Source organism: Psammomys obesus, unplaced genomic scaffold, assembly GCF_907164565.1.
Source record: "Psammomys obesus unplaced genomic scaffold, mPsaObe1.curated_primary_1811, whole genome shotgun sequence".
Classification (NCBI taxonomy): Eukaryota; Metazoa; Chordata; class Mammalia; order Rodentia; family Muridae; genus Psammomys; species Psammomys obesus.
This window is the reverse complement of record NW_026592439.1, coordinates 86,620-114,610: the sequence shown is the minus strand read 5'-3', so window position 1 is coordinate 114,610 and position 27,991 is coordinate 86,620. Positions and strand designations below refer to the sequence as shown.

The 27,991-nt window shown below is 45.7% G+C and overlaps 1 protein-coding gene across 1 annotated transcript; it reads left to right on the top strand.

The window, feature by feature from the left end:
- The first annotated feature begins 2 nt into the window (after positions 1–2).
- Pcp4l1 (Purkinje cell protein 4 like 1) lies at positions 3–24,291 on the top strand. Its single transcript, XM_055613263.1, has 3 exons — positions 3–214; positions 21,168–21,222; positions 23,054–24,291. Exons 1-3 carry the CDS (start codon positions 206–208, stop codon positions 23,194–23,196), a joined length of 207 nt encoding a protein of 68 aa, XP_055469238.1. The 5' UTR covers positions 3–205; the 3' UTR covers positions 23,197–24,291.
- Positions 24,292–27,991: the final 3,700 nt, after the last annotated feature.

The window sequence follows — 27,991 nt, the reverse complement described above, 5'->3', positions numbered from 1 at the left end:
CGGGTTGCTGCTGACAGGACCTGGTCGGAAGGGGTACCCTGAGCAGAGCCGCAGCCGGGGCGCCTCGGGCAGCTCGTAGCAGCGGCTCGCGCTCTCTCCTCCGGCCCTGCCCAGGGAGTCTGCTCCGGCAACTCTCGCTCCACGGACGCATCTCCTAGGACCCCTCGCCTCACCTGTGCCTGCCACACCCCGTCCGGCCGCCGGGATGAGCGAGGTGAGAGGTGCCGCTCCGGCATCCCGGACACCTCCCGCGCGCCGGGCCAGGGCTGCGGCGAGGAGAAAGCTGCGGTTCTAGGTTCCCTGGAGGCGAGGGTTACTCTATGGGCGGACGCCACTGCCCCTCTAGGAAAGCCCCCCATCTCCTGGCTCCCTGAAGCTGCTGGAAAGGGGGTGCTTTTAGCCTAACAACTATAGTGCTTTGGGGAGAGGGGTGACCCGAGCCAGCTGTAGGAGGGAATTGAGCTTTGAGGGTGATAAGCTGTCTCTTGGGGTGCCAAGTCCTCCGCATCTCTCCTATTGCTCCGAGGTTACCATGGCTTTCCCTGATGCCCTCACTAGCCAGCTTCTGCGTTCCATAGGCAGCAGCCAACAAGAGCCCCGTCCCTGGCCACCTAAGCCCCTTCAGGTGGCAGTTTTCACTCCTTCGGTGAGGAACGAACGCTGGGGGTACCTGTTCTGCCGTCCATGAGTACTGTAGTGGCGGAAGGCCCTTCCAGCCCCCCTGTTCCCTTCCAGAGTAGACCTCTCTCTGCAGTGCCTGGTACTTCGATGCCTTAGGACGGGTTCTGTGGTGTTCGTGGGTTAACTGGTTGGTTGGCTCATTTCAAAGAACACTATTCATGGTAAGACTTTAAGAAGAACTGTCCTGTTGTCTGACTTAACTTGTAGCATCCTGGGCAGATCTTCGTATCATCAGACAAGGATTGTCGTTCCCAAATGATGTTGGTCTAAACAGCAGCATCTCATGCCTTCCTTCTGTGGCCCCTTTCCTAGTAAGCTGGGGCTCTTGTTCCATCTGTCTCTCCAGGGTGCCAGTGCCTACTTCTGCTCACCAGCTATGCGGCCTTAGGTGCCTCACCTAAGCTGTACTTCAGCTTTCTATCTGTAAAACGAGGGTAATACTGGTTGTTCTAAAAGATTAAATCACATGTGTCAAGTACTTTAACCGCTACCTGGCTTCTAATAGGCACTCAGTCTGAAATCTGAGTCCCCGCCTCTCTTGCTTTCAGTCTGTCTCTGTGTCTCTGTCTCTGTATGCATGCACACATGTTTCAAGTTAGTTTCTTACAGAAAACCAGCATAAGAATTCTCAAGGCTTCTCAGTGATAGGAGTGAAGTTTTGAGTTCAGTTGCCAGTAATGAAAGGAGAGACACAGAGAGGCAGAGAGAGAGAGAGATAGAGAGACAGAGACAAGAGGAGGGAGAGAGAGAATTCCCTGGAGTCCGGGCCCCAGTTTAGATAGGAAGAATGAATATTTTCAGTGGTTCTGCTGACTCCTACCAAAAGTTAATCACCTGGGGAGTCAATTAGTGCCAACTGCTGTGTTGTCTTGGTGGCCATGTCCACTGAGTATATCCTGGAAAATCCAGCCAGTCTGGTGGGCTGCAAAGGAAAGAAAGTAGTTGCCAGCACCTCGGCTGGCAGTGACTGCCGCCACAACAGTCTTGCTGAAAGAAAATAACAATAAAAATAAAAGGAGTGGCCTTCTCTGGCTTTCCCCTTCTCTGACATGAGAAGGAGGGCTTTCATTCCCTCCCCCTCCCCACTCCAAGATCTAGGGTTTAAACCACTCCTCCTCCTCATTGTGCTTCTAAATCTGACAATTTAAATCCAAGCCATTTCCCCTGGGAGTTTATCTGAAGGCTATGCTGACATGATGTGTGGTTAGTTTGTGCATATGAGGAGACGGGAGACATGCTTGCCCCCAGATAGGACACTTGATAGAGGGCTTTTAAAGCGCTATTTAGTGGACTCCAATGCTGTTGCATGGTAAGGAGAGCAGCTTGGTGTGTGCCTGGGGAAGGGAAATCTTGGGGCCACCCTAGGCAGCAGTTGAACTTGACTGGCCTTAATTAGGGGCTCTGCAGAATGGTTAGACCAGGATCCTTCTGTGGGGACTCTGTGTGCAAGACTGCCCAGCCTCCGAAGCTGTCAGAACAAGCTGGTTCTAGCTAGCAATTTAGCCATCCAACTGCCTCCTAATACAGAGCAGCGCCTTGCTTCAGGGATGAATATTTATAATATCCAGAGGCAGCCACCTGGGTGTATACACAGACCAGCTGTTTCTAAACTAGAGCCCCAAGGGGGGGATCTCTCTTTCCCCACAGGCTAAGAACCAGTCTGTTTTCTTCCTCTTGTAAGAAACTATGATAAAAGCGGAAGTGTTGCCTGGAGCTCTGGAGCTCTAGGGAGGCTCCAAATGGCTTCATTTCTCTCCAGTTTCTTCATTTCTCCATCCCTACCCCATGGATCCCCTCTTTCAAGTTGATGTGCCCAGGCCAGGAGAGCCAGGTACCCTGAAGCTTATGTAAGTTTCACCTCCCCCACCTGCTTATTTTCTTGCTTCAGAGACACTGCATGAAATGAGAAGAGTTGGGATGTGTTTAAAAGATTCACATATCAACTGAAGAACAACTAGAGGTGTGTGTGGGTGTGGGTGTCCTCTGGACCAGGGTAACTGAAAGTATAAGGAAGGGTTCTGGCTGGGTTGCTGAGCAGGACCGTTGGCTCTGCTTTCCCTTGGTGGCTCTCTGCTGTCACTCAGTACTGCAGCGGAGCATTTCCCTGTGTCTGCATGCTCTTGTGCACAAAAGCTGCGGGGACTCATCCCCAGTTTGTCTGTGTTCACAGCTGGAGGCAGGAGTTGATCGCTGTGAATCACAGTCTGTCTCCCGTTCTTTAATAACTTCCCCCCTAAAGCCTGTGAAGCCTGGGTATGGGAGATGCACTCAGCCCCCGAGGGCTCTTTCCCCTAATCCCTTTGATGCGGTGTAGCTGGCTGCACGAAGCACAAGTGCAGGGTTTTGTGTGGTGCTGTTGCATTTCTCATCTCTGACACACTCGGCTGGACGAATCTTTTGGTCCAGCAGTCTACTCTGCTGAAGAGGGAGTCACGGATTGCTGGTGACAATACCCACAGTTCCTCTCCTGAGTTTTAGCTGGCAGGGGATAGACCAAGGGGCACATCATCTAGATCATTAGGAGCGAACTTAAAGCTGCTGTCCTCTCCTTTATTATTCTTTTGAGGTGTTCTTACCTAAGGGAAACAAGATATTGCTCTTTAGGGAATCACTTTTTTTTTTTCCCTGTGTACATCTGTCTTTATCTGCAACCTTCCCCACAAAGGACATTCAGAGCGATGTAGTTCTATTATATCTTCTGTGAGCCGGTTGTTAGGGAACTCACCATCCAAGTTTCTCTCTCTCTCTCTCATTGATGCTTTATTATTATTGTTATTATTACTACTATAATAATGATTATTATTATTGATAAGTTGGACATACAGCATAGGACTGACTGCTTGTTATTAGAATATCTTCTATCTCCAGAATCTGTCTTCCAAAATAGGGAGACCACAATTTGGTTCACAACCTTCTTGCCTGGTCCATCCCTTTTTTGCTGACCCATTTCTGTTGTTGGCTTTAGCTGCTTGAATAAGAATTTCTGGTTCGTAAGAAGTTGATGGTTTTGTCATCTTGTGATCTGGGTATAGAGATGACTCAGTCTTCCAAATGGCAGCCACGATCAGTTATCTTGCGGAATGTCAGGTTTCCGTGGGGCGGGTGACCGTAGGGAGTGGTGAGTTGGATGCATCTTTCCTGCCTGTCTGCGGGCCCTAACCAGCAGACATGACAGAGACTGTGATCCTGGTTGAGGGGATGATGATGAGTCAACAGCTGTCTTTTCAAAGTGTCCATTCTGTGGATACTTACGTTTTTTATGATCTACCTTTCTAAATTCTGCCTAAATCATTTTTCACAAGTCTAGTTTATCATAGAAGAACAAAACCTCATTTTGCAAAAATTCATCAAGGTAGAAAGCCAGATATATCTTTTACCAGGATAACCCCAAGATGAAATATCAAGACATTTTCATGATAGAATCTTAGATTTGCCGAAGCACTCTAAAGATCACCCAGTCCAGTCCTTTCACATTACAGTTGAGGAGCCTGAGCCCCTGTCTTATTTGAGTTTGTACAGTAGTAAAGAATCAAGGGGAACAGTACTGCTGATGTCCGTTTCCAAATGAATTGTCTTCAGAACTCTTTAACTTGTCGCTCCATTGAATATACAACAGTCTGATTTACACGCTGCTTTAAAATATCTATAGTTCTGGAGAGCGAACCCAGAGTAAATACTGTATCACTAAGTTATCTTTCCCCTTTAAATTATAATTAATTACCTAATTAACTTATTAAGACATATACTTGTGCCTTGACCACTTCCTCTCACTGCCTTTTCCTCCCAAAGGGTAGGAATACAGGCATTCACTACCACATCCAGCGCCTTTTTTTAAATGTCATTTTGAGACAGGTTTATATTAAGTTGCCCATACTGGCCTTTTGGCCTTAAACTTGCAATTGTCCTACTTTTGCCTCCCAAGTAATTAGAGCTGTGGGCCACCATGTCTAACTACCATGTCTAACTCCGCCCCCCCCCCCCAATAACACATATACCTTGGTGTTTGACATAGGATCCCATCATGTAGCTCGGGGCAGTCTGGAACTTTCTATACTCTTTCTCTCTCAAGTACTGGGATTGTTCATGTGTGTCACCATGCAGCCTGGAGCATCCTCTTGCTCTGTCTCTCTGAGATGAGGTCTACTGTGGCCCAGGCTGGCTTCAGACTCAGTGTATGACCGAGGATGACTTTGAACTTCTGATCCTCCCGTCCTTACCTTCCCAGTACTGGACTTCTGAGGAGGCACCGCTCTGCCAGGTTCTAGGCCATGCCTGTAATCAAACCCAGGGCTTCACACATGCTAGGCCAGCTAAATAGGTGTCTTAGTCACTGTTCTGTTGCTGTGAGGAGAGATACCAGGACCACAGCAACTCTTACAAGACAAAGCATTTAACTGGAGACTCGTTCAGGTTTTCAGAGGTTTAGTTCATTATCATCATGGTTGAGTGTATGGCAGCATGCAGGCAGGTGTTGGAAGAGTCACTGAGAGTTACATCCTGATCTGTAGGCAGAGAGAGAGAGAGAGAGAGAGAGAGTACCCCATTGGTTCTGGTGTGGAGAGCGAGCCTCACTGGGCCTGGTGTGAGCTTTTTGAAACCTCCAAGGCCACTACCAATGACACCATTCCTCCAACAAGGCCACGCCTCCTAATCCTTCCCAAACAGTGTCACTCTCTGTTAACTAAGTATCCAAATATATGAGCCTATGGGGCCATGCTTACCCAAGCTGCCATATTAGGCATTGTGGGAACTGTTCATCATAATGATGCCATGTCATCTTAAAATTTAGTATGTGGCATATGCTGAAGTAGAGTAGGTAAACTGATAGGAATGAAGAAAACAGAAACCCATGAGGCCTCTTCTCTGGGGTTATTAATTTTTCCATAATTGTAGAGCTTCAAGATGAGAAGGAGAGTTTTTATTTCTGAAAGTATCTTACTATAGAGCAGTTCTCTTAGTTCTCTCTTTCCTTTGGTGATGATGAGGTTGAACCCAGGGCCATTCTCTTGCAAGATAAGCACTCTGCCATTGAACTATAACTCCAGCCCTCTCAGTTCTATTTGGCTTGGAGGATCCGCTGTGGAAAAGCATGTATCTGTGTAAAATTGCATATCTGACAACGAGACAGGCTCTGGCTGTTTAGTTTTCCTCCACATGACAAATTGGCTTCCAAGCAAGGAGTACAACAGCTTTGCGGGAGAAGAAAGGCAGAACAGGGGAGCCAAGGGTGATTAACTGGGAAGTAAGAGATGAAAACTTCTTGGGATTCCAGGATGTCATCTGCACAATTTTCTAAATTCCTACAGCAGATCTGATCCTCAAAATGGCTTGGATAAACCTGCAAGAATGAGCTAAGGGTGGAGGTAATGGGGAGATGACTCAGTTAGTAAAGTGTTTGCCTATGACCTGAATTTCACCCCCAAAACCAGCATGGAAAAAAAAAAAAAACAATGAAAAAGAACCTGTGTGCAGTAGCGTACACTTGTAATCTTAGCTTTGGGAAGGTAGAGACAAGGGATCCCAGTCAGCCTGGTCTGTTCAGTGGGAGATCCTGTCTCAAAAGACTAGGCTGGAGAGATGGCTCAGAGGTTAAGAACACTGCTTGCTCTTCCAGAGGTCATGAGTTCAATTCCCAGCAACCACATGGTGGCTCACAACCATCTATAATGAAATCTACTGCCCGATTCTGGTATTCTGATGTACATGCAGACAGAACACTGTATACATAATGAAATAAATAAATAAATCTTAAAAAAAAAAAAAAAGACTGGGTGGACAGCTCCTGAAGAATGATGTTTAAGGGTGTATTCCCACCATCACATGCACATACTCACACATATACGCACACTCGCCACATGTATAATACACACTCATACATGCACACACACAGACACATGCATGCATGCTCACGGTAAGCTCAGTCAGAAGCAGAATCATAGCTACTCTGTGATGGCACACATCTGTAGTCCTAGGAGGTGGAAACAGGAGGATGACAAGTTTGAGGGCCCTTGGGCTATACGTAGCCAGTTCTAGACCGGTCTCGGGTATGAAGGGAAAATATAAGTGAAAAAATAAGTGAATAAGCAAACAAAGGCTAAAGCTGTAGCTCAGGTGGTAGGTTGCTTGTCTAGATGGAAAAACCCTTAATTTGATTCCCAGTACCACACGGAACAGGGTCCTGTAATCCTAGCACTGAGAAGCTGGAGGCAGGGGGATCAAAAGTCCAAACAGGTCCTCTCAGGTAGTAAGTTTGAGGCCTGGCTGGGTTACATGAGCTCTTATGCAGAGGGATAGAGAGAGAATATGAGGATGAGAACTAACGAGAATCAGTAAACCCAACACCAAACGCCACTCCCCTTTTTGGCATGAAATCTGCACTCTTTTGAAGTACCTTTAAATAAAATACCTAAAAGCCTAGACATTATGGCTAGGTGTCATGGCGTGTGCCTATAATCCTAGTGCTTAGGAGGTGATAGCAAGAAGTTCAGGAGTTTAGTGCACATAGAGTTCAAAGATAGTCTAAGGTACATGAGACTTTGTCTCAAAACACAAAAGCAAAACAAAACAAAGACCCAGCCCTAAAACAAAAAAGCCAAACAAATGAATTAGACCTTGTGATGTTCTTGTCATTCATCAAACTTACTGAAGCCTGGCTTCCTTCCTTCCTTCTTCCCTCCCTCCCTCCCTCCCTCCCTCCCTCCCACTCTCCTTTCCTTTCTGCATTGCTAGCCTAGAACTGGCCTAGAACTAGTTGGCTCAGACTAGCCTCAAACTCAAAAGAGATCCTCCTGGCTCAGCCTCCTGACTGCTGAGGTGAAGTGTTTCAAGGATAAAGCTACCACATACCACAGGGGTGAGCTGCCCTCATCACCCTGAAGCTGGATTTCTGCTTCCCACTCAGTGACTCCGGCAGCCATCATCACCTGGTTCCCAACCCCCACCCGGGGAAAAGAGGTGCCATTTACCATTCTGTTGTGCTTAGCAGCTGCCTCCCTCCCACACAGAGCCCTCCAGCTGAGTGTTTGCTTTGTAGGCTGTGGGGGGATTAATATGTTTATTTTAGAACGTTAACACCATGGGTGGGATGCACGGTGAAGATTATAGTAATAAATGAAGCTCTGGTTTTACTCTTGCTCTCTCTCTCTCCCAGTCCGCTACTCCTCAGTATGGGGTAAAGGCTTGGCTCCAAGCTGTGTGCAGAATGCCACAAATAACCGCTCATTAAACTGTGGCAGCCCGTGCTGGGGGGGGAATGGGCAGGGGCTGTTGACTCATTGCATACCATGAGTTGGCATGGACAAAGAATCCTACCCCGACTCTAGGGGAGGGGTACTGCTATTCCAGGAAACAGAGTGGGGTGGCTAAAGGGAGAGGGACAAACTAGGGAATGGGTGCTGTTCAGGGTCTAGTCTCGTGGTAAGCGGCATGCAAGATGTCAGGCGTCTGGCCTATATTTTCTGTATTAGGAGAGGAATGTATGTATGGAGAAAACCAGAGTAAGGATTCCTAGTTCTCTTTCTGTTATTATCTTGAGGGTGACCTTGAGCAAGTCCTTCTGAAGCTGTTTGAGGACTGCAGCTGGTTGCTGCACTGAAAGAGTTGAAACAGTTCCAACAGCAGTCCGGGGTCATGCAGGGGCACGGGATCCCAGAGGCTTCTGTGAGGGCCTGTAGCAGTGACTACCATTTAACACTGGGGAGAGCACTTCAGCATTCATAGAAACACCTCCACGGGGCGGGGGGGGGGGCGGGGGGGGCGGGGGGGGTTAGGAACAAAGCCTCTTACCACCACCTGGAAAAACATTCACTCTTCGTGCTCCCTTTACAAAATGGAGTTTGTGAAGTCTCAGATTAAGGTCAATACAAAGACAAGAGTGTGTGTCTGTGTGTGTGTGTGTGTGTGTGTGTGTGTGTGGTTTGTTTTTTGAGACCGTGTTTCTCTGTGTAGCCCTGGGTGTCCTTGAATTTGTTCTGTAGACTAGGCTAGTCTTGAAATCATAGAAATCTTCCTGCTTCTGCCTCCCCAGTGCTGGGATTAAAGGCCTGCACCTCCACTGCCAGGCATGGGGGGGGGGCCTCTAAGGCTTATATTAGAATTTTTTTGGGGGGCTTCGTTGAGCTCTTTTTACAGTTCTCTGCCCTGGTCTACAGAGACAGAATTGTGGGTATCTGTGGCTGTTCATAAAAGTGAGTGATTGTAGTAGTGCTAGAATTTGTGTGTTTTTTGTGTGTTTTATCTATACAGCACCCAAGTCATGTCATGCAAATGCAGGATGCAGTTGGCCCAGGTGCAGTAAAATGGTCTTTGTGCCGGATTCTTGCTATTATGAACCATCGGTGATCCCTCTTTAAAGAGCCAGGAGTGTGAAAAGGAGTGTGGGAAAAGCTGAATAGTTTACCCTTCCCTAAACTGGTTTTAACTTACTGCTTGGAAAAGAGGGGAGGTGCCGATGTCTTCCTCTCCTGGGGATGATAGTTGCTGTGGTTACACCACTAAAGGGAAAAGAGACAAAGGAAGAAAAGAAACAATGGAGGGGGGAGGGTGAGTGGCTTCTGTGTAACAGTTGAGTTATGGGGTTCCTACTCCCCACTAGAGGCCGAGGGGAAGCCGCTAAGTTACTGTTATGTGGGCTATCTTCAGCTGCTTTGCCGAGACAATGTTAACTCAGACAATAATTTTTTTATTTTAGTGGTGTTTTTTTTTTTTGTGCTTTTTTTTTTTTTTTTTTTTTAAGACAAGGTTGCATTATATAGCCTATGGTGGCTTCGAACTCTTGATCTTGACTCAGCCTCCTCAGTGCTGAGATTAGAGGTAGGTAGTACCATGATTGGGTACAATTATCTTTTGTTTACTTTTGTTACTTTTTTTTTTTCAGGAGGTGGGGTGGGTGAGGGAAGGGTGGTCCTGGGAATTGGCAGCCAGTGCTTTTGTGTTTGTTTGTTTGTTTGTTTGTTTGGTTGGTTTTGTTAAAAAAAATAAGAGAGAGAGGGTCTCTCTATTATGTAGTTCTGGCTGTAGTCCAGGCTAGTCGGCCAGTCTTGAACTCACAGAGCTATGCCTGCTTCTGCCTCCTGAATGCTGAGACTAAAAGCATGTGCCATGACACCTGGCTGCAGACGTCACTCTTAACCACTGAGCAGCCTCTGCAGCTTCTCCCACTCCCTTTGAAGATTTATTTTCTTGTGTATACGAGCGCTTTGCTTGCAGGTATACAAGAGAACCGTGAGCTTGCCTGTCATCTGAGGAGGCCAGAAGAAGATGCTGGGTTGTGCAGATCTGCTTGTGAGCTGACCTGGGCTCTGGGAACAGAATCTAGGTCCTCTGCTAGGTCAGCAAACACCCCTAACCACAGAGTCATCTCTCTAGCTCCAGTAATTTTTTTAAGTTTGTTTAAAAATGTATTCTATGGTGACTCAAGCCTGCCGGAAGGTTAAGGGGGGTTGCATGAGTTTGATATCAGCTTGAATGACACAGTGTAAGAGCATGCTTACAAAACAAATAAATAAAATAAAAACCACACCCCAAACTAAATAACAACAAAAAAATCCCAAATACAAGGTCTTTATCAGATTTGTGATTTGTAAATATTTTCTTTCTGCCTTTAACTCATCTCTCCTCTTAAAAAATTCAGTTTATAATACTTTTCTATGAGTTTTGCTTCTAGTACAGCTAAGAGATGTTTTTACATATTAAGGTTGCAAAAACCTTCCCCCATGCTTTGTTCTGAAATCTTACACTTAATTGTGGCTGCTGCTGTTCTGAGACAGGGTTTCCAAGCAGTGCGGTAGGCCTCTATTGCTAGATAGAGCAAGCTGACCTTAAACTTGCGTCAGTTTTCCTTTCTCCTCTTCTTGAAAGTTTAGGTTTTATGTCTATTTGTAGTTGATTTCTGTAGGGTTCAAGGTATAGTTTGAGGTGGGCTTCTTTTGCTTAGTTTTGCAAATGACTGTGCAATTGTTCCCTTACTGTTTGTTGAAAAGAAGATCTCTCATGTCCTTCCTGCCCCCAGACTCTCCCCATCTGCTTTCATGTCACATGTATTTCATTATTTTCTTAAGATCTCTTCCTCCCCTTCATGGTCCCCTTTCTATTTTCATCTCTCTTGTGCTCAGCCCTCCTACCCCCCCAAAGTCTACAATATGCATGTGAGAGAAACCTGCTATTTGTCTTTCTGAGTCTGGTTTATTTCTTTTACTATAATGACCTTCCCTTTTAATATTATTGTGCCTCAGACCTTGGTCCCAGGCCTGTCCTGCTTCTTTTCACTCTAATGGTACTTGGAAAAGAAATTCACATCAAAAAAGGGAGAAGGGAGGGCAGGCAGAGAGAGAAGGGGAGTTATTGAGAGAAAAAGAAGCTGATTGTCATGACTTCTGGGAAAGAGAAGGGATGAGACTGAGAGCTCAGATGGGATAAAAACCTCATCTGAATGGTGAGAAAAGTTATGGGAAGGTGAAAATCGGCAAAAGTATGCAATATTTTCCTGTGTTGGGATTTGGAGGAAACTTTAAAACGGACAGATAACTTTCTGGAGGGAAATACTAGAGAAAGAGAAGATAGCCCCCATCTGCAACTTAAAGCCTAAAGAAAAAAAAAAAAAAAAACTCCCTTAACCCACAGGCCTTTGTCTTCTACTCTCCCGTGGGAGGGCCGAGTCCACAACTTTGGGCTGCAGAGGAAACAAAACAATACTCATAGGGAATTGGCACCTACTGTCGAGATGATAGAATGGAACATTGGAATACATCAGGCCCAGAGGAGGGAATGAAGGAAAGGACTACAGAAGGTAGGCAGGGGAAGAAACTGGAGTTCTCTAGGGAAAGCAAGATGTGATGGGTTTCCCTTGCTAATTAGTGTTTGGTACCGAGGAGTGGAAACAATTAGTCCTGTGTGAGCAATGACACCTCCCTGAACCAAACACTAAGCTCACTGGAACCGGAACAATAGTTTTGAATATAAGCAAGGGAGTCATTTGCTGTGGAAAAGAGTGGGATGATCTTGCACACGAAATTCTCAGACTCTGAAGGGCCCAGTGAGTGAAGACTACGGTTAGTCCCTGGGTGTCAGTTTGGTGTGTGAGGAGGTCCACGGAGCAAGCCCGATACCAAGGTGGTCAGATGAGCAAGCAGAGCAAGAATCGGAGTGAGCATGTATCTGAGATTGCTCCATAATGAGAGCATAAATCCCATTACTCCCTGGGGAGCGTATGTGAAGGTGTTTGGATTGTGGATTGAGTTGGCTGTACTCTGGAGTCAGCTGCTTGATTGTGAGTATGGGATTTAATCATGATCCTAAAGACCTTCCTTCTCACCTAGGGATTGCTCCATTGTGTAGATAACTTGTGTAGTCAAGTCATTCCCATTAGATTTCGCCCTCAAGCGCCTGTGGGTGCATACGTGTGCATTTGTGTGCTCCGAGAAAACTTAGAGATCTAGACAGCACCTAACATAACGTTCGAGAGCCTGGACTCTAAAGCTAGACTGCCTTTCTGGCTTCAAATCCTGGCCTTGTTTCTTAACTGTATGAGCGTAGGCCAAAAAAAATTTTTAAATTAAAACACTGTTGACCTCTGTGCTTGGTTTGAAAAATGAGAATAGCGGTGCCTGTTTTCTGGAGCTATTAGAATGAGTCAGCATGTTAGTGCTATTAAAGCGCACACAGAAGCTTTAGATGGTGGTATTGTCTCTGGGATTATCAGTAACCATATAAGCTAACATTCCCAAGTCCTTGGCTTCTGACAGTTCTCCTAGTTGGAGCCTGTAATGCAGTGGTTCTCAATCTGTGGGTTGCGACCTCCTGGGGTTGAGTGACCCTTTCAGAGAAGTCACCTAACTACTGGGAAACACAGATACTTAACATTATAATTCCTAACAGTAACAAAATTACAGTTATGAAGTAGCAGCAAAAACAATTTTATGGTTGGGGGGGCGGTTTCACCACAACATGAGGAACTATATAAAGGGCAGCAGCATTAGCCAGGTTGAGAAACTCGGCTGTGAGGAAGGGAAGGTTTTCCTGAACCATTTTACCATTGTTCTAATCTGGAAGCAGAAGGACACCTGAGAGGTTTGTTATCAACACGTGCCTGGAATGAGGGGCTATGAAAAGGCTCAGAAACAGACCTGTTACAGCTCTTGAGTTGACGTTGCTCCTTTGGAGCATGCGTGTGCGCGCGCGCGCGCACACACACACACACACACACACACAGCGCACCAGGTGAATTTGAAGTTTGGATAGTCTGATCGCCTTCCCATACACTGGCCAGACCATCCTGGTTCATATAAAGCTGATGACTTTCTAGAAAACAACCCAGAGCACTGAGGCAGAGGACAGGGACCAGGGAGCAACTGAGCATGATATAGAGGCTAGTCCAACAGTCCCTACCCCCAGTAAGTCACAAACAGCTAAATCTAGAAATGCAGTGCCCTCGGTACCTATTTTGAGACCTGGCTAGAAAGAATAGAGGGAGGCAGGGCAGGAAGAATCCCTGGCACTCTTCAACAGATGAGGTGAGGAAGATTTCAAGGGGCGCTGTGAGCAGTGGGGACCTAACAGTCCTTCTTTCTGGCCTCACCAATGGAAACTCTTGATCTTACGTTATGACCTTTCATAAATATAACCCAAATGGAGCTAGAAACCCCTGGGGAACCAGATCACAGTCGCTGTTCTATTCCAGGGCCAGAACAGGCTCAGGAAAGAGGGAAGCTGTCAGGGCAGAGGGAAAATGGCAGCTCGTGTGGTTCAGCCCTGGCACATATTCCTGCTTAGAGGATTTGGGTCCAGATCCCCTGACACGAGAAGAGAAGCTGAGCAAACATCCTGTATTAGTTATGTTTCTATTGCCGTGATAAAACACCTTGACCAAGGGCAACGTACAGAAGAATGAGTTTATTTGGGCTTATGGTTCCAGGGGCTAGAGTCTATGATAGTGGAGCAGAGGCAGCAGGTGTTAGGGACCGGATGCTGAGAGCAGAGGCCAAGGCTTACACTTTGAACCAGGAACACGAAGAAGAGAGAGAGAGAGAGAGAGAGAGAGAGAGAGAGAGAGAGAACGAACTAGAAAATGGTAAGTCTTTAAACTGTCAACATCAGCCCACCTCCAGTGACACACTTCTCCCAACAAGGCCACATTTCTTGAGCCTCCCCCAGAAAGCGACACCAACTGGGGACTGTGTGGTTTGAATGAGAGTGGCCCCCAGGGATATATATATATATATCCATGTGTCTGGCTGTGCATGTGGGTAGAGGCTACAGGCTCTTGAGCATTGTTTCTCTGGTGCTGTCTTCTTTAGTTGAAGTCAGGGTCTCTCACTAGTCTGAAACAAACCAGTAAGCTAAGCTGGCTGATGAGAGGGCACCAGAGATCCACCTACTTCTGTCTCTTCTGGGTTTACCTTGTTTCTTTATGTGGTTTCTGGGGATTGGTCTCAACCTCTCAAGCTTATGCAGCAAGCACCTTTTGAACTAAGCAATCCCCAGCCTCAGATATATATATATATAAAACTAAACATGTGCTATCTTTAAAAAATATTGGACATTATCAGTGTCTTAGTTAGGGTTTCTATTGCTGTGAAGAGACGCCAGGACAGCAGCAACTCTTATAAGAGAAAGTATTTATTTGGGGGCTTGCTTATATTTTCAAAGGTCTGGTTCGTTATCATCATGGCAGAGAGCATGGCAACATGCAGGCAGGAGCTGGAGCAGTAGCTAAGAGCGACATCCTGATCTACAGGCAGAAAGAGAGAGAACCACACTGGCCCTGATGTTAGCTTTCTGAAACTCACGCCCACCCCCCAGTGACACCCTTTCTCCAACAAGGCCACACCTACTCCAACAAGGCCAACCTTCCAATAGTGCTACTTCCTAAGTATTCAAATATAGGAATCTATGGCAGCCATTCTTATTCAAACCACCCACAGTCAGTTTATTATTGTTTGTTTGGTTTTCAGAATCAAAACCATGGCCTTGAACATGCTAAGTACATAATCTATTGCTGAACTAAACCCTTTGACTTTTTTTTTTTTTTTTTTTTTAGGATCTTACTGTGTAGCCTTGGCTGTCCTGGAACTCACTATGTAGACCAGGCTGGCCCCGAACTCACAGAGAGCCACCAGCTCTGCCTCCTGAGTGCTAAGATTAAAGGTTTGCACCTCCATATCTGGCTATGAACTGCCTTTAAAGACGCTTTCCTATGTTAAATAACAGTATATCACCATTTGAGTAAGTGTGGGGGGTTCATGTTGATTTGTGCATGTGCACGTGTGTGTGTGTGTGTGGCCGGCATTTGCTACTTTCCTTTCTCTCGTCCACCCATCTTCACCTTATTAACCCCCTAACACTAGATAGGAGATAAAAAGGGATAGAAAGGAAAGGGGGGAATGTTATCACTAAACTATACCCTGCTGGTTAGGGAAGTTTGACCTTTCACTGTCAGGATATCTAATTCTTCTTGTGGTTTCTTTGCACACAACAACTTGGCAAATCACAACCAACTTCACCCAACTACCAACCTGCCAAGAACAGCAACCTCATGCTCCCAGAATTCCAAAGGTCACAAGCTCATAGAAACTGTCTGTAGCTGGCAAAACCATGCCCCTGACAGAGCACACGTCAGCTGCCGCAAAGCAGCCCCATGTCCCCACACCTGAGATTGAAACAATCTTATAACATTTCTGTGTTTTTGAAAGAACCCAGAACTCCAGGAGTCTCACAGGTACGCATGCGTGTAGAGACCAGTGGACACCCTCAGTTGAGACGTCATTCAGTAGACACCATCTGCCTACCATGGGATGAGGTGGGAAGCAGGGTCTCTTGCTGACTTGAAACTTGACAAGTGGCTTTGCTGGCTGCCCAGCAAGATCCACCCGTCTCTGCCTCCTCAGTACTGCGATTACAGAAGTGTGGGAGCGTGCCTCACTTTCTCACGTTGGCTCTGAGTATTAAACTCAGGTCTTCATGCGTGCAAAGCTAACCCTTGACTACCTGAGCTATCCCAAGTTCGTACTTCACTATTCCTTAAGAGTTTTTAACTTTAAGTTGCTTTCTCTTTTTTTGTTTGTTTGTGTAGAGACGGAGTGGGAGTTAACTAAAAATTGTAAGGGCTAGAGAGATGGCTCGAGAGGTAAAAGCGCTTGACATGCTAGCCTGGCAACCTGAGTTCTGTCCTCGAAACTGGCGGTGGAAGGAGGGAACTGACCCCTGAAAGTTGTCCTTGGACCCCTACAATGCACCATGACACACATACACTCACACCAACACGTGTGAGTTATGTATGTACTCATGCTTATAATAATAAGTAAAATTAAATTAAAAAAAAAAAGAAAATTTGGGCCAGAAGTAGTAGTGCTTGCCTTTAAACCCAGCACTCAGGAGGCAGAGGCAGGTGGATCTGTGAGTTTGCGGCTGGCCTACTCAACAAAGCAAGTTCTATAACAGCTAGGACTACACAGAGAAACCTTGTCTCAAAAAACCAATAATAATAATAATAATTAATATAGACTCTAAGCACTAGGGTTAATGGACAAAAAAGTGTTCAGGAATAGAGTAAGACTGAGGGCATGGGCATGTCAAAGGAGAATTCCTTTTTTTTTTTCTTACAACTTGCTGTATTTTGAAGGCTACCTTGAACTCCTGATCCTCCTGCCTTCATCTCCCAAGGGCTGGGATTAGAGAGCCCATGTTTCCACATCCAGATCCTCATAACTTTTTATTAGAATCTGGTTACCAGAGTTGAAAGAATAGTTCAGTGTGCATCTACATGCCCTCAATAGCGCAGTCATTATTAACACACTAGCATTCTGTGTCAGCACGTGAAAATACTGTGGAGTGAGGAGATAGTCTTCCTATGTTCCAAAGCCAGGGCTACCATTTTCTATTTGTATTATCTGGCCTTGGGTGAGATCCAGAACATCCTTCTAAGCTTGTTTCTTCAGCTATAAAATAGGGTGACAGCTCAGAGAATTAATTAATAGGGTAAGTTCGGCACACAGTAACAGATGCTCAGTAATTATTGTTTAGTTACCTGTTTTATCTCCTCCCTGTTGTTGCAAACTACAGTCATTTTGAAAGAGAGAGATTCAACTGAGAAAGTGCCCCCACCGGACTGTTATTGTGGGCTTCCTACTTGTCCTATAATTAGGAGGCAGAGACTTCTATGTGGTTTAAAGCTGTCAGCCTTTTCCTGGAACAGACTCTGAGCTAAACTTAAGCTGACTTTTCCTCTGCTCCATCTTTCCACGTGGATCTCACTGTCTGTTCCATCTTCCTTTTGTTCCCTTCCATGTCTCCTTGAGTCTCCTGCCATCTCTACCTGCCCAAAGTTCAGCCCCGGTACTTCCTGCCCCAGCTCTGGGGCTGTCAGCATTTTAGTATACAAAAAGCCACATTCTAATCTGAACCCATCAGCAGCAAGACAACACCTGATACATCTCTTTCGGGTCGCCCTTTGGCAGGTGAAGAAGGACAAGCATTTACAAATAGAAAACCGGTGATGGTCCAAAATCCTGCTGACACTTAGCTTTAGCCAACACCGAATTAACAACTGAAAATGCAGGGACACACCTTCATTAATGTGAGGGAAGGTCATTTCAACAGATTGTCCTGTGGGCAAACTGGTATCATATATCTATTTATTTATTTATCTATTTATTTATATTAATTACAGTTTTTTTTCACTTTATATCCTAGCTGCAGCCGCCTCCCTTGTCCCCTCCCAATCTCACCCTCCCTCCCTCATCTCCTCCCATGCCCCTCGCCAAGTCCACTGATAGGGGAGGTCCTCCTCCCCTTTTCCATCTGACCCTATCTTACCAGGTCTCATCAGGACTGGCTGCATTGTCTTCCTCTGTGGCCTGGTAAGTCTGCTCCCTGCTCAGGGGGAGGTGATCAAAGAGCCAGCCACTGAATTCATGTCAGAGACAGGCCCTGTTCCCATTACTATGGAACCCACTTGGACACTGAACTACCATGGGCTACATCTTTGCAGGGGTTCTAGGTTATCTCCATGCATGGTCCTTGGTTGGAGTGTCAGTCGCAAAAAAGACCCCTGTGCCCAAATTTTTTTGGTTCTGTTGGTCTCCTTGTGGAGCTCCTGTCCCCTCCAGTCTATCTCCCCCTTTTTTCAAGATTCCCTGCGCTCTGCCCAGAGTTTATTCTTGATTGATGTGGGAGGGACTGGCCATTGTCGGTGGTGCCACTTCTGGGTTCTATAAGAAGGCAGGCTGGGCAAGCCACTAAGCCACTCTCCTCCATGGGCTCTGCCTCAGTGCCTGAGTTCAGTTCCTGCCTTGAGAGTCATCAGTGATAGACGTTGATGCGGAACTATAAGCCGAAACAAACCCCTGTCTAGGTTGGTTTTGTTCCAGGTATGACACCTTGACACTTACCCTGAAAGATAAGACAATGTCTTGATTGATTTCACTTTAAATCTATGGCCCTCAACCTCTGGTGTTCCTTCCTGTCACACCTATCACTCACTTTCTTAGGAGACCGTTTCACTCATTTTCATCTTTCATCAGACCTTTTACCACTTCTTGCCCCTCAACTCTCAGGTGACAACTGCCCTTCTTGTTTCACTGAGAATATAGAAACATGTAGTAGAAAGTGTCTACAAGTCTCACCCTGCTTGCACCTGTCCCATGCCTTCATTCCTGTCTGTAAATGCTGTGTTAATGCCCCTATCTAAGGCTAACCCTTCCGCTTGTGTACTGTATCCAATCTTTTCCTTGCTTATTCAAGACCTAACTCTTATAATTATCCTTTCTCTCTACCATCCTCATTTTTTTCCCTCTGCTAAATCATTTCCATCAGCACTCCCTTAACAGACACCTTCCGCAGTCACATATCCATCCCCAAGTGTTGTCCAGTCCTGCTGTCCCTAAAGAGAAATGTCTTTCATAGAGTTCTCTGGACTCAAAATTGCGCCAGGAAATCTAGCACATGTTACTATGAAACCTCTGAAGTCTGAATACGTTCTATCACTTAGTCACTATGATCCTAGTCTAAAGCCCACTGTTATGCTTAGACTGACGTAAGACCCTTCTAATTTCCCTCGTGGCTTTCCCTTTCTGTTTTGTAGTTTAATCTCAGAACAACCCCTTAAAAGCTGGGTGGTAGTGGCGCACACCTTTAATCCCAGCACCCAGGAGGCAGAGGCAGGTGGCTTTCTGTGAGTTCATTGCCTGGTCTATAAATTGAGTTCCAGGAAAGCCAGGACTATGCAGAAATACCATATCTTGAAAAACCAAATCAAACCAAGCAACCAAACAAAAACCTCCAATTCCTTAAAAACATGGTGGAGAGGATGCAGCATGACCAGCTGCCCATGCTTCTGCCGCCACGGCTCCTCGCCATGATGGGCTGTGTCCTTTCTTAATCTGTAAACCACAGTAAACTCTTCTTTGTCAAAAACATGCTAAAGAAAGGGGCATTGTGGCACACACCTGTCATTCCAGCACTTGGGAGGTGAAGGGCTGGAGGTAGGATCAGTTCAAGAGCTGCCTTGTCTGCACCGTGACCCTGAGTCAAACAAGCAACAAACAAGAAACTTCTCTTCTTGGATGATTAAAAGATATCCCAAACTGGTTCAAAACAAAACAAACAAACAAACAAACAAACAAAAAACAGCGACGTAAAAAACCAAACCAAATCAAACAAACAAACCCCCCTCCTGATCCTCTCCCTAAAATCCATTCTGTTGGTTGTCTTCTCTGTAGCAGGAAATGGGAACTCCTTTTCCCCCTGTTGGTCAGGCTACTTCAGGAGTCACTCTTGACTCCCACTTTATGACAAGATCACTTCTCCAATTAGAGTCACTGCTGTAGCAAATTAAAATGGGTGTTGGACTAAATAATGTTATTTATCATTTGCCCTATAATTTTCACGGCAGAATTATTTAACCCACTGTCACAATCAAAGAGACACAGACACCTGTTAAATTTTGTAATTGCCTTTATTATCTTAGACTGGGCAGCTGTTCTACCTATACTGTCTCAATAACCTCAACATCCATCTCCCAGCCCCCGTCTAATGATGTCTACCTTGACTATAACTGGGCTACCTTCCATTCATAATCCTAAGATACCTGCTTATATTTTTTTTCTTAGTGTTTCTCCATCAACACCATCCTTGGAGTCCTTCCTCCCGGCCCACGTGGTTCCTTCTCCACACAAACCCATCATGGCATCCTTCTGCCTCCTCTCTTCCTGTCTGGCTGTTTCCTGTGATTCTCTTGAACCCAAAGCCCAGGAACCAATGCCCACCCCATTCTGCCCTGCCCAGGTTTTAGGCTTTTAATCAATCAATCAATCAATCAACCAATCAATCAATCAGGTATAATGATGTAAGCAGGTTTACACAACAAGGATAGGTTTATCCAGGCAGTAACCAGATCTTGAGGGCCAGTAATTAGCATCACAATACAAGCATTAGACCAACCTCCAGCAAATTATCTTGGTCGTGGTTCTAAATTAATCCTCATAACCCCCTTCACTGCCACTGTTCTGATTCAAGCTACCACCTTCTCTCACTTGGCTTACTGAAGCCCTTTCGTGGGCTTTCTGCTTCCTCTTTCATGCAAATCAGAGTTCTCCAATGGCTTCTACCTGTAGTAAATGAAATCCCTTAATAAGTCTCCCCAAGGCCCTATATAATTTGCTCCCATCTATAGCTAGGCCTGATCTCAGTTCCATCCCTCATCCTTTCCTCTCTGCACTTCAGCCATGCCTGATCTTGCTGCTCTTCAAGAGGTGCATCATACTTCTGCCCCAGGGTCTTGCCACAGATACCCACAGCCTTTACCGCTTACTTCCTGTAGCTTCTTGCTCAAATGCCACCTCTCAGAAAAAATTTCCAGGGTTGGTGATCTTCCAGGGTTAGTTCAGTGGTAAAGCAATTGTCTAGCATGCATGACATGAATCCATGAGCCCTGACTGCAATCCCCAACACTTAAAAGAAAAAAAAAAAAGTTACCTCCATAGTTGTCCTGATGGACTTTTCCTGACAACTACATAAAGGCCTGTTCCTCTATCCTTACCTAGCATTCATCACATCCCCACCTTGTCTTTTCACTAGTACTTTTTACCATCTCATACCATGGTCACCTGTTTGCTGAATAACCCTAGATTGAGCTCTGTGAAGGCATGGTTTCTTTATCTGCTTTGTCTCCTATAATTTCTCTACCATCACTAAATATTCACTGAGTTCATTATTCTCATTGAGTAGCTCACTGTGTGGCCCAAGTTGGTCTGGAACTCATGATAATCCTCTTGTCTTGGCCTCCCGAATGTTAGGATTACAAGCATTCTCTACCATACTGGGCTTACTGAATGAGTTTTGATGATTTTTCCATCTGATCTCAAGATCTACTTCTTCGCAAGTCTTGGGAAATATGCCTGGTTGTGGGAAAGCTTGAGTGTGCATAAGAGATCTAAAGGAATGATACCTCCATGCTTTCATGTGAATCTCACATTGTTATTCTTTTCTTCCAGCTTAACACAAAAACATCCTCAGCAACCAACCAGGCATCTGACCCCGAGGAAAAAGGTGAGTAAGGTTGGGCTAGGCAGTTAGTAGAACTAAGGAAGATAGAAATATGATACAAAAAAAGTTGTAAATCTAGACGATCCTGACATGGATGCCAAAGTGTGGAGTGAGGCCAAGTAAAACAAGGGGTTACTACGGCTTGAGGTTCTTGCTAATTTTTTCCAAGAAGCAATTATATCAGCATTTTCACTTTATTTTAGCAAGTAAAGTCTAGAGTGTTTGGGAAATGCATGTAAAATGATGAGAAGGGGCCAGTGAGATGGCTCAGTGGAAAAAGATGCTTATTAATCAGTCCTGAAGCCTTCAGTTCAATCTCCAGAACACACATGGTAGAAGGCAAAAAGTAACACTCACAAGTTGTCTCTCCTTGATCTCTACACATGGGACACATACACATGTCAAGAAAATTAAGGTATTTAAAAGGATTTGCTTTTTTAAACATGGTATATGTATGTATGTATGTGTGCCTGTGTGAGTTTTTGTGCGCCCTGTGCATGTAGGTGCCCTCAGAGGCCATAAGGCTTCAGAGCCCCTTCAACTGGAATTACAAGTGGATGCTGGGAATGGCACCTGGAACTTCTGCAAGAGCACTAAATGCTCTTAACCACGGAGCCATTTCTCCAGCTCAACAAAACATATATTTTATTATTATTTTTTTTAAATTTCAATTTACTTACTTTATATCCCAGGGGTGGCCCCTTCCTCCGCTCCTTCCAGTCCTTCCGCTTCTCCTCTTTCCCCTCTCCCTTTCTCCCCAGAAAAGGGGAAGCCTTCTCTCCCCTTATCAACCTGCCCCAGTACATCCAGTCACATCAGGACTGAGCGTATCCCTCTCCCCTGAGGCCAGGCCAGGCAGTGCTGACAGTGGGAAGTGATCCAAAAGCAGGCAATAGAGTCCATGTTAGAAACAGCCCCTGCCTCTGCTTTACAGCTGCCCCATATGAAGATCAAGCTGCTCATTGGCTCCATATGTGCACAGGGCCTAGGTTCAGACCATGCATGCTCCTTAGTTGATGTCTCAGTCTCTGTAAGTCCCTCATGGGACTGGGTTAGTTGTCTCTTTTGGTCTCCTTGTGCATTTCCTGTCCCCTTCAGGTCCTTCCATTTTTCCCCCAAAACTTCCACAGGATTCCGTAGCTCCAGCCCATGCTTGGCTGCAAGTCCCAGCATCTGTCTTGATCCGCTTCTTGCTGGAGCCTCCCTGACTACAGTCAAGTTAGGCTCCTGTCTGCAAGCATAGCAGAGTATCATTAATAGTGTCAGGGGCTGGCTCTCTACCATGGGGTGCATCTCAGGTTGGGTCAGTTATTGGTTGGACATTCCTTTAATCTCTGTTCCCCTTTATTCCTGAACTTCTTGTAGGCAGGGTAATTTTTGGAACAAAGGTTTTGTCGGTGGGTTGTTGTTTCCCTCCTTCCACTAGTCCTGCCTGGCTAGGAGGTGGTCACTTCAGCCTTCATGTCCCCGAAACAAAACATTTTTGAGTGATAAGAAGAAACTCATCAGATAATCCAGGCCACTGTTTTCCATTAAAACTTGAAGGAAGGAAGTCTGCCTTGGGATTTGTACTATAGGATTTAGGAATCAGTGATGACAGAAACCAGCGATTTGCCATTTGATCCAAGAATAACAAAACTTCTTGAGGTAGCTATGCTAGTTCCAATCCTAGCATCCTAACCTTTAGAATCATCAGTCATCTGTAGTCCTTGAGAATTCTGGGGGACCCCAAAGAGTCTAGCTGAAAGTGGAATCTAAGTGCTGTGTTTGAGGTCTGGAGGAAAGGTCTGGAATCATTGGGTTGACTCATCAATGTGTCTCCAACTGTTTACAGGGAAGGCTGGCAGCATCAAGAAGGCTGAGGAAGAGGAAGAAATTGACATTGACCTGACAGCGCCAGAGACAGAGAAGGCTGCCCTTGCAATCCAGGGCAAGTTCAGGCGATTCCAGAAAAGGAAAAAGGATTCCAGCACCTGAATGGCGGGCCTTCCCTTCACCTTTCTACTTCCTCGTTCCCCTCCACCGCTCTGACTCTCATGTGTCTTGTCCCTTTATCCTCTAGCCTCTCCCAGAGGCAAGCTTAACCTTTGTAGATCCTTTTCTCAGGCTTCTTTAAGCCATCACAGTAGTAGAGGCACAAGGATGTGAGAAGATGAAGACTCCAGTGGGTAGTAGTCATTAGGCTAAGGGTGGATCACTCCCCTTCAGAGAACGAAAGGTTTAGAGGTTTTGACTCTACGCCTAGTGCTCAGGGCAGGAAGAGAAAGCCTTCAAAATGCAGAAGAGTCTCAGGGTGGAGTAAAGGCAGTCTTCTGCCAGTTGCAACAGTCACCCTTCAGGCAACACTTCAGGTCCTGCTGCACCACCCCTCCCGTCTCCCATGATTCAGCCATGGCGCAGCTGCCTCTCCCTCTGGGCAGCCCTAAATCAAGGAACTTGCAGAGTGTGGTGGTGCATGCCTTTAGTCCTAGAACTGGGAAGGCAGAGGCAAGTGGATCTCTGTTCAAGGCCAGCCTGGTCAACATGGTGAATTCCTGGCCAGCCAGGGTTACATAGAGAGACCCTGTCTCAAAACAAAACAAAACAAAAAAAACAAAAACAAAAAAAAACTGTCCCTGCAACAAATAAAGAAGCTTAATACATTAGTGCATGCTGAGTAGATTCTTTCAAAGGAAAGAAAACTGCGGCTGGTAGGGGCAAGGAAAAGCTTCCTTCATCGTCCAGACTGAGATCAGAGGAGCCAGAGATGGCAGAAGGTCCCAGGGCCGTAGGCCAGGCAATGAAAACTGACAGACATTTAAGAAGGAAAGAAAAGCAAAGGAGGACAACATGTCTGAAGCGATGTGCTATTGTGAAATAAAGACTACATGAGGGGCAATCTGGCCTTTGCCTACCTCTTAACCCGTCCCCATCTCTAGTCGCTCCCCCCCCCCAGTGCTGTGTGAGCCAAGTAACACCCCTATAGTTCTCAGCCACCCCACTGTGGAGTCAGGGCAAAAATAGCCACTCTATGTGACTTTAGCATGTTTAATAATTATAACAATAAAAAAGCCGTCAGGCGGGCCCACTGAACCTTCGCTGGTGTTTTGGGTTTGTTGTTGTTGTTTGGTTTGTTTTTCCTCCCTGGGGGGACATGAATGTAAGCCTAAACTGGCCCGGGGAAGGTGGCAGAGGAACTGCCTGGTGGCGTGAGAACCAATTCCAGATGAGGCTGACCCAGCCTTCCTCCTCCTGACCTTGCCCTCACCTTGAGGCAGCACCCACACTGAGTTGCTCTCTGCTGTCACCGCCCCCGGGGCACATGCACCTGCAAGGATGATGTCTTCCTGCTCTCCTGCCGGCTTTGAGCACGCTTGGTACGTATCTCTGGAGACAAACCTATTCTTCCTTGCTTCTTATCCCCAAGTGACTTATTCTAAATTCACTTGATCATCCTCCCAGGTTCTCCCTTCCCTTCCTAGTGCTTATAAAGTTAAGAGATGAAGACGATGACTCTGGACATGAAAGAATACCACCATTACACTGGAGGTTTTAACGAGAAATTAAATAAAAGTGATGGTTTTCAAGTAAGCTATCATTGCTAAGAAATGGCCTCTACATATTGAAACGACTGTAGATTGAGCAAAATATCGTAGATTTATACTACCTACACTCCTTACTTTTTTTGTGAGGAATGATGGTTAAAACAGTTTCACTACGTTAGCCAGGCATGGTGGCATAACCTTTTAATAACAGCACTCAGAAGGCAGAGGCAGACAGATTTCTCGATTTCAAGGCTAGTCTGGTGTACAGAGCATGTTCCAGGATAGCCAAGACTGCACAGAGAAACCCTGCCTTGAGAGAAACAATTAAAAACAACAACAACAAAAAACCAACAGAGTTTTACCACGTAGTCCTGGCTAACCCAGAACTTGCTTATAGTCCAGGCTGTCTTTGAACTCTGACCCTACAGCATTAGCCTCCAAGTGCTGGGATTACAACCTTGTGCTACCATGCCCATCTAATGGTTTTTATTTTGGTAAACTTTGTAAAGCATAAAGTTTTCTATTTTTATCATCTGTAGTTATTTTTATTTTGTGTGTACTATGAGTTGGTGGTTTTGAGATACTTATTCTATACGTATCAGTGTTTTGCTTGCATATATGTCTGTGAACACTGTATGAGCCTGGGGCCCTTGGAGGTCAGGAGAGGGCATAAGATCCCCAGGAACTGGACATTCAGACGGTTGTCAGTCACCATGTAGGTGCTAGGAAACAAATCCAGGTTTTCTGAAAGATTAGCCGGTGCTCTTAATGGCTAACCCAGCTCTCCAGTCTGAGTTATTTATTATTATTTTATGTGTGAAATGTTTTCCTACAGGTATGCATGTATACCACGTGCATGCCCGGTATGGAGAGAGGCCAGAGGACAGCATTGGGTTCCTTGGAACCGGAGTTACGGGTGGTTAAAAGCTGCCATGTGGGTGCTGGGAACTGAACTCAGGTCCTCTGCAAGAGCAGAACCATTTCTCCAGCCCCCAATTTTAATCTTTTAAACAGAACCTCTTTTTTTGAGCCTCTGTAAACTATTGTTCTACTACCAGTCTCTAAGATTTCCATTTTTTTTTTTTTAATACAGGGTTTTACCGCGCAGCTTGTGCTGTCCTGAAACTCAAGGTTCACCTCTGTGTGCCGAGATTATAGGAATGTACCACCATCTCTAACTCCCTTCCCTTTTTGGTCCAAGAATATAGAAATCAAAACTGTTCAGCAGCCATGAGTAAGAAACAAGCAACAGTATCTCTGGAAGGCAGGCTATATTTCAGAGTATATTCATGCCTAGCAAGCCCTTGACGGTGGGATATTAATAGAATTGAATAGTAATTCATAAAAGGGCCCTCTGCTAAAGGAAGTACTTCTTCCTGATGCCAACGAAAAGAAGGAAGTTTTATTGTTACCTTCAGAATCGGATGAGTGCAATATAGTTCATAGTGATGGTAGCCGTCCTCTTAGCCTCCTAAGCAAATTTAAAAAATAACCTCATTGCTCTACCTGGGGTGTGTTTAGTATGCCCTGATAAAATAAGAGTACTTCCAGGGCTAAAAAAAAAAAATGGCTCCATTGTAAAAGTGCTTGCTGCTCTTCCAGATGACCCACGTTCAGTGTGTAGCACCCAGTTCAGGTGTAACTCCAGCTCCAAGGAATCCAATAACCTCTTCTAACCTCTGTGTCCATTCAACTACACATATACACACACATTCAAAGACAGGCACGCTTGCGCACGCGCGCACACATACTCACACACACAATAACAATGAATCATTTAATATCAACTTAAAGAGTAATCCCTGGCCCTTTGGTCCACTCTTCCTTGGTCTGGCCCCTATTCCACGGAGGCCAGGGAGGAGCTTCCTGGCCCCGGCCATGAGGGAGCTGGCTGGTGCGAGGCAATGGCGATTTCTCTGTCTGTCAATGGCCTGTTCACTAGAGACCTGCTGCTTGGAGGATACTGCTGAGCCATCTTGCCACACTGGTCTGGAGCCTGTTGATGAAGCCCCAAACTCTTCATATACATTCTTAATAAAGGCATGATAGCATTGGTTTGGGAAAGAGAATTCTGCCCAAAAAGGAGAGACTTGAGCGTCTTCAGCTAAATCAGAGGAAATTCTCAATAAAGGCTCTCCTCCAAGGGCTGGTTTCTCTCCCAACCTGTTTGCAGTTCCTGATGATTTGAGCTGAGTTGCTTCTCTCTGCCTGCCTGGAACACTCTCTTGAGGCCCTGGGGCTTCTGATGGGATTTCCCTGGGGGCCCTAAAACTTCTGAAGAAATGAACCTTGGATACTAATCACAGAGAGTAGAGAGTTTTCTGACGTGTTTCATCTTGTGGAACAAAAACTGGAAATCTCTGTGCGCTACAGAGAGGCTGTGACAAATGGATTAGCAGGAAGGATAAGCAGAAGGAAATAAAAAGACACGGATCTTGGTTGGGAATTCCTGTAATCTCAGCCCTTGGGAGGTGTAGGCAGGAAGATCAGTCGTTCAGGGTCATCCTTGGTAACACATCTAATTCAATGCCAGCCCAGGCTACATCAACCTGTATCAACCCCCACACCCCAAAAACTTGAAAAAAAAAGTGCCTTTCATGTACCTTACTTATGACAGCAAATGTGTGAGTTCCCCCCCACATCAAACAGTTCTCTAACTTTCAAGACCCCTATTCTAGAGCTGTGGTACCAGGTAGCCAGAGTTAATGCCATATGTGATGTGTACTTTAGCTAATCAGCTGCCAGACAGAGCCTTTCCTCCGATCAGTGATTTGCTCATAGAGCCCGGGAAAGTTCCCTATGTATTATTGCCACTTTATTCTAAAGGACTCAGCTCTGAACCCACCATGGTGCTGGAAACTTATAATCCCAAACCTTGGGGATCTGAGGCAGGAGGATTCAGGGGCAGCTTGAGCTAAATAGTGACATAGAGAGAGGTGAAAAAGAGGGAAGCCCCCCCCCACCTACCTCCTAAGGAACAGCTGAAAAAAAATAAAAGGAAGAAAGCAAGCAAGGTATGAGATGAATGGAATCCCATGTGCTACCTTTGGGCATGTTCCTGGCATGTCGATGTTCAGCAATTAGAAAGCTCTCTGAACTTTGAACCCTAGATTTAGAGCTTTTATAGAGTCATCATTACATAAGCCCCTGCTATGGTTGAATTTGGCTTTTGAACCAGCTGAGGTGGCGCGTGCCTGTGATCCCAGCACTCAGGAGGCTGAGGCAGGTGGATTGCTTTGAGTTGGAGA